Below are 9,817 nucleotides of genomic sequence, written 5' to 3'. Positions count from 1 at the left end.
TTTACATCTCACAAAGTTAACTAAAATAGAATGGATATGACACCTCATAAGTTCTTCTATTCACCCTTATTGTGTGGTTACCAAATATTTCCCAAGTTGTAAAACCACTCAATGTACTGGTTGTCAATTTCATTCATCTACAATAAAATGCAGTCCTTTGTGTAAATCTACTTATTGTTTACATCGTACATGATTGTCTGTCAAAATACTTGACCAGTACATTTTAATGTCTTTGGGGTATATCCTTGTACTTTTTTGAGCTCATCAACCTATTTATGCCCAGTTCCACCAGAGCGCTCCTTCAGAAAAAATAGATTTTTTGGTCTAGTATTCATGGCGGTTTCTTTCTTAGAATGATGTAAAAAAGGGGGATGCATTGGTACAAACAATACTTATATCTGAATGCATAGCTGAGAGTAGATCAGTATAATCATGTTTTGCTGAATAAGGGAATGCAGTTGACCATATAATATGTTGTCTCCGGTGAAACTTTATGGAATTTGCATAGCATATAGAAATGAAATTATTGACTTGGTAATTCAACACACTTCATTTAAATTAAGTGTGTGGAATAAAAAAGTTAAAAATTTCATTTCAATGAGGTGGACCATACTTAACTTCAGCTTTCCCTGACATACTATTACTGCTTGACCTCGCTGTGAACATATCACCACAAAATGATAATAGGCCTTCAATATTTAAAAAATGTATTTTTTTATTCAATTTCTCATTTACATAAAACTGCAAAGGATATATTGTAACACAGCTTCAAGGTTGAGTGACATAACATCACTACAAAATCTATCAAAAAATAAACACTTTAAACAATCATCTGTGATGAGCTAGGGTGAATTAATACTGCGCAGAAGCTACATTAACGTCTTCCTACAATTTGCATATTGTAAAATAGCAATTGGTAGAAATAAAATGATTTTTCCTGAAAAAATGATGTACTTGATGCTTTGATGAATTAATGAACAAAAATTGTGAAAAAGAAATACAAAACAAAATCCAGGAATCATAAATGAATGAAGCATTCAACAATGAAGAGGAGCAAGTTGAAACCAATTTGTATCCACTAGACAGCATCATCATTGCAGTGGAGACTGTACAAATTGATTCACAAAAATGTATGCAGAGATTCAGGTTTTTACTATTCTTTTCTGAGGGGAGGAAATATGTTTCAAGAACACTCCAATATTTTCAACATCTTATTCTTCAAATTGGAGTCTTCAATGGACAATGCACAAAGGGCCCTAACTAATTTTTTTGCATTAGCCTTTATTTCCATTTCCTTGGCAGCCTTCAACGCAGAAGTTATAACAGACTTGGGGATACCAGCAAGACGAGCCACGTGGAAGCCATAGGACTTGGGGCAGGCACCGGGAGCAAACTTGTAAAGGAATGTCACTCGCTCCTGCCCTTCGCCCTCTTCATCATTGTCCTCATCAACATCATCAGTTTCCACCATGCATGCCTGAGAAAATAAGACAAATTTTTAAGGGATGCACCTTTAATATCTTAAACAAGATTACCTCATCGAAGCCAACAAAATTTCATCAAGGGGATAAAAAAATTGATTAACACAATGTAATCAAATACATCACCCTTGCAATCGTCCCATTTCGTTGTAGACTATATTAATATTAAAAAAGTTTCCAGTTTGTAATAAAGTTCTGTCCCAAATTATTTATGAACATATAGTGGATGAAAGTCAGCCGTGACGAATTGTCATAAAGCTATCACCACCAAAACAGATGTCTATTTTGACAACCTTCGAAAATACTATTTTTTGGATAGGTTAAATAAAGTTGGAGAAATACAAGGAAGAGTGTGTCAAGCTACAAGGGGATTATAATGAAAAATAAAAAAATCTACCAAAATAATTCATTTTTCTATTTTTCCTAAGTTCTTATTGAACAATCCACTTAACAGGGGATGATGCCATGGGTATGACCAGGGAACAAAAGCATAGTCATCTCAATCGAAGCATTCACAGCCAAAAAAGGCACGACAGATTAATCAAGGTGATGCAGTCAATCTTCTTTGATAACTGTAGAGGGATTGCGCATCTTCAATATGCATCAAAAGAGCAATACATTCACAACAGGGCAACATAATGGAGTCCTCCATAACCTCTTTGATTCAGTTTGGTGCTCAAGACTGGACCTATGGAAGTTGCAAAATTGCCAGTGGCATACGATCAATGCTGAAGTTCATTCGTCACACCTCATATCTAGGCTTCCTTGGCAGAAAAATGACATTCAGGTAGTCTGCGAAGCTCTGTACTCTCTCAACAAGGCTCTTTCTGACTTCTCGTTGTTTCCGGCAGATACAGACACCCCCGAAAGACTCCTGATTTGAGAATAGAGGTGTAATAATGCAGAGCTTGATGGGAGGAGCGCAGGCCATTCCAAAAGATGCCTTCCAGGGGTATGACCAAGCTTCCGAGCTATTTATAAATACTCTCCACACACAAGTTTTCAATAGTCTTTCCTTTATATATTTACTAAAGGTGCCCATCATCAACTCCCACCTCTTTGTAAAAGCTTCTTTACCTAATGTGGGAGTGCTGGAAATTATTTTAGCGCAGGCGGTGCTAGGAAATACTAATAAAGCACATATAAAGCATTTGGATGAACAGCAGATTTATTCTGAGTGCTGTGGATAACAGACCAAGGTCAACACGGAAAGATATATATGCCATTGGCGCAACGTGCACAAGAGGGATGAACGCTCGGTGGGGGTTGAGGTGTGACTGGTCCCGCGTGGGTCAAAATGCCTCCTCGTGGATTGTGCCTAGGGTGACACCTCACGGCACACTCCTGAATCGCACAAACAAATGAACCGCCACACCTAACACGATTCTTCTTTTAATAACCTAACTACATTGCTAACCTTTTTCTAAAACACCTCCTAAATATGTAGTACTGTTCTACCTGTTGTCTTTCCTAGTTTATGTCACCCAATTTCAGTTACCCTTCTACGTATTTATGACTCCAAAATTTACCTGGATAGAAAGAATTGTGGGCAAGAAATTTTTACTCTAAAAGACATGAATGTTGTCAAACATACATGTACAGTCCTATACATGCATGTTTGACAACCTGAGACCAATACAATCATTATTATTATAGTAGGTTGGCTATTTGAATTTTCACATCTGCTTCATGACTTTTAACTAATCCATGAATGCTTGAAATTAAAAACTAACATTTCCACTCGCCAAGGGAAGAATATGTGCAGAACATTAAACCTATATGCGAATTAAACTTTTTTAAAAACCTCATTAATATCTCTATTTATACTATTGCAAAATTTTCATTCATGATGACTTTCAGGAAATTGATAGTTTAATTTTTATCATTGATAGTCAATGTATTATTCTTAACAGATGTCAATGGTTTCTCCAGTGCATTAGACATACTCATCTATTTTATTATTTTACCGTGAAACCTAAAAAAAACATTTTCCATAAGTTTTATTGGGCCATTTCACTTTTCTCACTCCATTAAAACTCCTTTGAACACCTCTCTATTTTGAAGTGGCCACTTAAACAGAAAAATTGCATAAATAATTTTCGGCTGGAATGGAAATCAAATTCACTTAATGTTGGTTGCAATGTGACTGCATTATAATTACCGCATAGTGCAGTCTCCCTGAGAGAAGAGGTTTAGCAACAGTCATGGAACATTCATTTCTTTGGTATTTCAACAGAAACTTCATATAATGGAATTTGAACTTAAACCCTCTTAATTATGAATAAAATGGAGTAATTACTTAGTATTTTGGTATCTTTTAAAAGGCCAAAAAACCAAATGTTCAGGAGATTGTTTGTCCCACTAATTGAACTCTTAATTTATCTTATTCCAACATAAATCATGTTCCAGCCAACTCAAAATATTTATGAATTTTCACTATCCCCTCAATAATCTTGATTAAAATTTAACTCAACCATGTATCATGTGCTTATGAATTACCATATGTCCCAGGGCAACACCAGTTGACTTCCCAAACTCAGTCACAAGACTGTGGTAGTGTGTTGAGAACAATGTACGGCATCCCATTGATGTTAGTTCTTTCACTACTGCTGCAGCAATAGCAGTACCATCATATGTAGCGGTTCCTCGACCTGTAGGAATACATGAAAAGCATTTAAAATTTATATTCTTCTTACAAAGAAATATAACATTGATATGATTTATCTTCAAACCTTTAATGCAATATGACCGGGATAAATTTATGGAAAGAAAAGAATGCTTCAACAAAACAAAATTGTCTTCTGGTAGTCAACCAACAGTCAAGACCTTATCACTCCACACATACATCCACAGTAACAAACTAATCGAAATCAGTTTGATATGAGATGATAGAGCTCGCCTAGATATGTATAACACCACGTGTATTCAAGTTCTAAGGTCAACTGATTTTTTCTCGCAAATACCGGTGAGTCGCAAACTTCTGGCTACTCCTTGATATAACCTCCCAGAAGACATGTACAGATTTTTCATAACATTGACATCATCATCCCATAGCCCCTGCGAACACCTGTCTTAGTTCCTATTCCCCACTGCTAAATTGCTGATGATGATGATATGGCTGAGGCTTCTTGGGCTGAAATTTGACCACCTTTGGATTGTCAAACCCCCAAATGCACATTTTTCACACTCAATTGATGATTAACTGTGATGGTGTTAAACGGATGATCACACACTGTTATTGTACACCATGATGCCACTTTAAGCAGTGAAAACAGTTCTCACTAAATAGCAGCAGCTATACAAACCACATACAGGAACTGTAGATTGCAGCCAGCCATCTACATCTCATCTATTCATGAAGACTACCCCGATATTTTATGCTCAGCAAGCTTTCTCCCTGCTCCCAGTCTCAAGCAACGAATTGGGTGACCTTAGGACTTGAAGGAACCTTGCACTAACCCCAACAGCATGAGTAACATTTACACATAAGGGAAGGGGATCAGTTTCTTTCCCTGTACCACCTATGGCTCCCCAAAATAAAGGTAATTAATTGAAACTACATTATAATTACATGAAACCACAGTATAATATTTTGCATGATTAGTTGAGAGTTTATCATAATGTATATGTATTATATTTTGATTTGCTCATAATACAAGCTTGCATTACCCAGCTCATCCACAAGGACTAGTGAATGTGCAGTAGCATGGCGAAGTATGGAGGCAGTCTCGCTCATCTCCACGCAGAAGGTGGATTCCCCTTCGCCTATTCGATCGTTCGCCCCCAACCGAGTGAATATCCGGTCAGCAGGAGTTAACTGGCAAGAGGTAGCAGGCACGTGGCAACCCTGTTCAGTCAAAAAAACAATACTTCTACATAAGTGCGTTCACATACATCGGATGACATTAAAAAATAAAAATGCAATCCATTGATTGTTAAATGAACCAAGCAAAGGAAATTGAATACACACACAAGATATGATCATTAAAAACATGCCTTACATTCTCTTTTTGTTTTGGGCTGCAGTTTGTTTTTTGGTAACATGAATTAACTTTAAAGTTTGATTTAATAGTTGATGGTAAAGCACACTAGCCTTAGTGAGGTTTTCTACAGCTTAAGAAATTAACCTAGCAGTGTGAGGAGTTTGGGAGAGCAGTTCTTTTACATGAACCTCATAAAATTCCCTTGGAAGGTGCTGCCAGAAAAATCACAGCTTGCAAAAAACTGAGGGTCTCCATAGGCATCACCCATGATTTGAACCCAGGGCCTCCAATTAGGAGTGTCCGTTCCTGGAGAAAAGAACCATCTTGGTTCACATTGTGCATTCCCTCTTCGATAGGTAGTGCACAGCGCGAAGCAAGAAGATGGTGACAGAGGGAATTTACCTATATAAAACCTAAATTACACTCAAAATGTTTTACTGCCACAAATATGTTGGTAGAAGTCAAGAAGGAGCCAAATCTGGTGAATGGGGAATTTTCACAAACAATTTATACCCATAATCTCTCAGTTTTTTCAATGCATAGTTCTGGTGAAAGATGATTTTCTTCTTTTCGAATTCAGGCCTCTTTTCTCATATAATTTTCATTTAGTTTGCTCTATAAGATTTGCTTAATGCTCAATAGTTATTGCTTTACCATTTGCAATGGAATTATTGAAAAGAATCTCTTTAGCATGCCAGAAAATATAGACCATTACTTTTCAGCGGATTAAATTGACTTTGCCTTTTTTGGTGCGGGTCCACTGGCTTGCATCCACAACTTTCACTGTCATTTTGTCTCTGACATGAAGTGGTGAATTCATGTCTCTACAGCAACAAATTGGGGCCAAAATCAGCCCTTTTTCTTTCAAAAGAGGTGGAAACATTGACAAGAAATTCATTTTAGCACTAGTCAGTGGTAAAAAATTTAGCAACCATCTTGCACAAAGGTTTCTCATATTTAATCTTGATGTAAAATGCACCATAATCTTTCTTCTGACATGTCTATGACGTGACCTATTTTATAAACTGTTAATCGCTAACTATTCTACATCATATCATGTACTTAATGTTTACATCATGTGTGGTTGGGATGCCCTTCACATGGGTCATCTCCAATAGAAGTTTGGCAACATATAAATTCTGCACTCTTAATGGTTGAAAATGAAGGAGCAGACACCTTAAACCTTCACTTACTATGAATGAATTTCCAAGGGCAACAATTTGTCCAAAGAAAATAATTTTATGATGGCATGATACTCCAGATCTCCCACTTCATTGAAACACATCTACTTTAGAAAGCCATGTAAACAACAATGCCTAGTTGCTCAAATAGAAAAGACTTACATTATTGAGAGATGTATATCAACGCAACAAGGCCAAAATTTCATTGATACTAATGCATACTAACTCTGTGCAAGGCCAAGCAATTTTCAACTTCCCCAAAGGCAGTAATTATTGTGATGATGTTTTGGTTCTTACGCTCAAAAACTGAAAATATCAGAATGTTGTTCATATGATTTTCTGTACTTGGTGCTTCTTCTCCTTGGCATATTGCAAGAAATATTTTCAATTCATTCAAAATCTATTGATACAGAATTTGCTTCTGTCCTTTTTAGCAACTTGTTAACAGCAGGAGGATTATGAAAATTTTCCATCTAAACATGATCAAATGATGGTTGTAATAGTGCTTCTGCTATTGTCTGGCTAAGGTCAGCAGACATAATTTATGAATGAAATGCACAATGAAAAACACTATTTTTTAAAATGGCTGTTTTTCCAACCACAATTGCAATTTTTGCTGAACACCCAAAGTGATATTTCCTAATTGAAATGTCCACCGATTTCATCAAAATCTGGGAGGTCAAGGTTCAACCAGGGTCCCAAAGGTTGTAGGAATACCAACACATTATTAAAATATTACACATGTCACAAGACAATACCAAGCTGAAATTGTAGAAATGAATCAAGGAATTTAGAATATACTTGACCAAACTACAAAGGGAAAAGCTCAAAAGATTAAGACCTAATTCCAGGAGTTCAAAAGCAGTCAGATATACAATGCAATTTGGATTTTGAAATATTTTTGAATAAAATGTTTATTTTAAATATTGGTTGCCTTTCAAGGAACCATAGTAATCATCTGGAAGGTTGGCTTGATATGTAAGGGTAGACTTCACTTCGTATAGTCATACACAGCATGTGAAATGCACTCAGCAGGGTAACAAAGGGAACCAGTTCCTTTCCTTGAGCCAAAGCATGAAAAATGTTCACAGAAAAAAAAATCATTTTTCTCGTGATGAGAGTTAAAACAAGACTTATTGATTTTACTAACCATTTGTGCCATGATGGTAATCAAGCCGGCAAGACGCATCAGAGTTGATTTTCCTCCCATGTTTGGACCTGTGACCAGAATTAGGGTCTTATTGTCCACGTCTGCATCACAGGAACGGTCATCATCAGTGGGTGACCCAATGTGAATGTCATTGGGGATGAACCCACCATGGAGCAATATGCATGGATGCCTCCCTTCTTGAATGCTGATGAAAGGCTGGGAAATGCAATGATAAAAACATCATCATCACCTCAACACACGTCAACATCTCTATGAAGTTCATTAATCTGGGTGTTATTGACAAAAAAACAAGGAACAAAATAAGACGTTCATAAAAAACAAGAAATTTATGTTCCCTATAATTCATTTGCGACAGAAAGACACGGGAAAATGTCTCATTACACCCTTATTGTAATTTCTCTTCAGTTCTATTACACAAGTTACACAGATAAAGAGAAAATGCACAAACAAGTTTACACTTGTTCAGTGATTTCAAACTCATTGCAATTCATAATTAAGCTCCACAATCATATTTTTGAGGGATCATTGGAATTTGGCTCAGCGTGATTTTTTTGTAGCTTAATGGCAATAACCAGCAGGCTAGCTATGTATGTCCCAGGAAGCCATCATTATTTTATTTAAAAGTTTTAACTAGCCCAATAACATACTCAATAAAATCACTGACCCTAGGAGATGAGGGTACATAGAATTTATGTAATTATTCCAAGGGCAGATTTAGAAAAACAACATTTAGGCAATAGCTTGAACCTGAGAATGCGAATTGAATTATTTCTCCAGAGAAAAATGTAAGGGCAAGGCTTACGAATTGTGCTACTCATCTGTTTTGCAGCAGGCATTCATTTACTTGGCTCATCAAAACACCCAATGAAATGTGTGTTCCACGTGAAGCTACACGACACACGCATCTATAAATACATGTAATAAAACTAAAAGAAGTCCTCAGTATCTGACCCACATTAAAACTAATATCTCGCATAAAAAACAACTGTTCAAATCACAGCAATCATTAGGTTGCTGAAAGGGGTTTCACTGTTGATATGGAGGGAGAGTGCTTCCTTTGGATAAGCAGAGGGCATGTCTCATCTTGATTACTATGAATTTCCACAAAAACAAATGAACACTGAAAGATTTATTAATTTCTTTTGTGAGGATTGAGCAGTTGCCAGATTAACCACCAAAGTGTCTCCTCCTTTGCCAGGCTCTTCAGGCTCACATCTTTTTTGTTAAATTATTCTTTCTTCAGGCAATAAATGAAAATTTCATTGCATTAATTGCCAGATATTTTGTCTTAGGCAGATATCGGCGAATTTCCTTTTTTTTCATTTGTTAACCTTTGAGTCATTAGTCTGCAATTCAATATGAACATGAGTTTCTGCACCACACTGGTCCGTTGGCGGAAGAAATAATGTTTATCAAGGGAGGCAACCAATAGCCAAGAGCATTTGTAACATTAGGGATACATGGGAAACTTGTTAGAGGGAGGATATTCAGGGGCTGGGCGAAGGGTGGAGAGAAACCTAGCATCAGCATCAGCCTACTCTAAACAAATGATGCCAAGGGGTTCACAAATTTAATGCCACAGCTGACACTCAGTGCACTCCATTGGATATGCTCACCATGTAGCACCTGAAGTAGGAATCAAGATACCTGTGAAAAATTCTAACCACAGCACTAACTCACTGATGCCCTGTACCAACATTTAGTAAAGTCCAACCAAGCCCTTAGTAAAGTTCGATGATGATCACTGTTGGTTTGGGTTCCTTTCCTGCCCAGAGGAATCAATTATTGGATACTCTAATGACTTTTAACCTGATCCCTTCCATAAGCAAACCTATGAGGGCTACCATTTCCTTTTCCTCAATCATTGACAACATTTTCTCCAAAATTGTACCTAATGATAGTCTAAACTTGGATAGACATTTCTCTCATCAAAAAGCTCAGTTTCAAATGTTTCTCTTCAATGCTGACTTCAGCACATTGCATAGTGAGTTCTAGTACAAG

General features: G+C 36.8%; 1 protein-coding gene across 1 annotated transcript in view; it reads right to left on the bottom strand.

Moving 5' to 3' along the window:
- Positions 1–617: 617 nt before the first annotated feature.
- Msh6 (DNA mismatch repair protein Msh6) overlaps positions 618–9,817 on the bottom strand; it is a 43,974-nt gene continuing 34,774 nt past the window's right edge. Inside the window, exons 19-22 of the mRNA XM_071587442.1 lie at positions 7,796–8,011; positions 5,151–5,328; positions 3,981–4,132; positions 618–1,477 (exon numbers count right to left, since the gene is read on the bottom strand). Of these exons, the coding sequence (XP_071443543.1) occupies positions 1,184–1,477; positions 3,981–4,132; positions 5,151–5,328; positions 7,796–8,011 (840 nt within the window). The 3' untranslated portion in view covers positions 618–1,183. The remainder of the gene's footprint in view (positions 1,478–3,980; positions 4,133–5,150; positions 5,329–7,795; positions 8,012–9,817) is intronic.

Source organism: Hetaerina americana, unplaced genomic scaffold (genome assembly GCF_022747635.1).
Source record: "Hetaerina americana unplaced genomic scaffold, ioHetAmer1.1.p SCAF_3, whole genome shotgun sequence".
NCBI lineage: Eukaryota > Metazoa > Arthropoda > Insecta > Odonata > Calopterygidae > Hetaerina > Hetaerina americana.
Note: the sequence above shows the minus strand (reverse complement) of the source record. Positions and strands in the feature narration are given on the sequence as shown.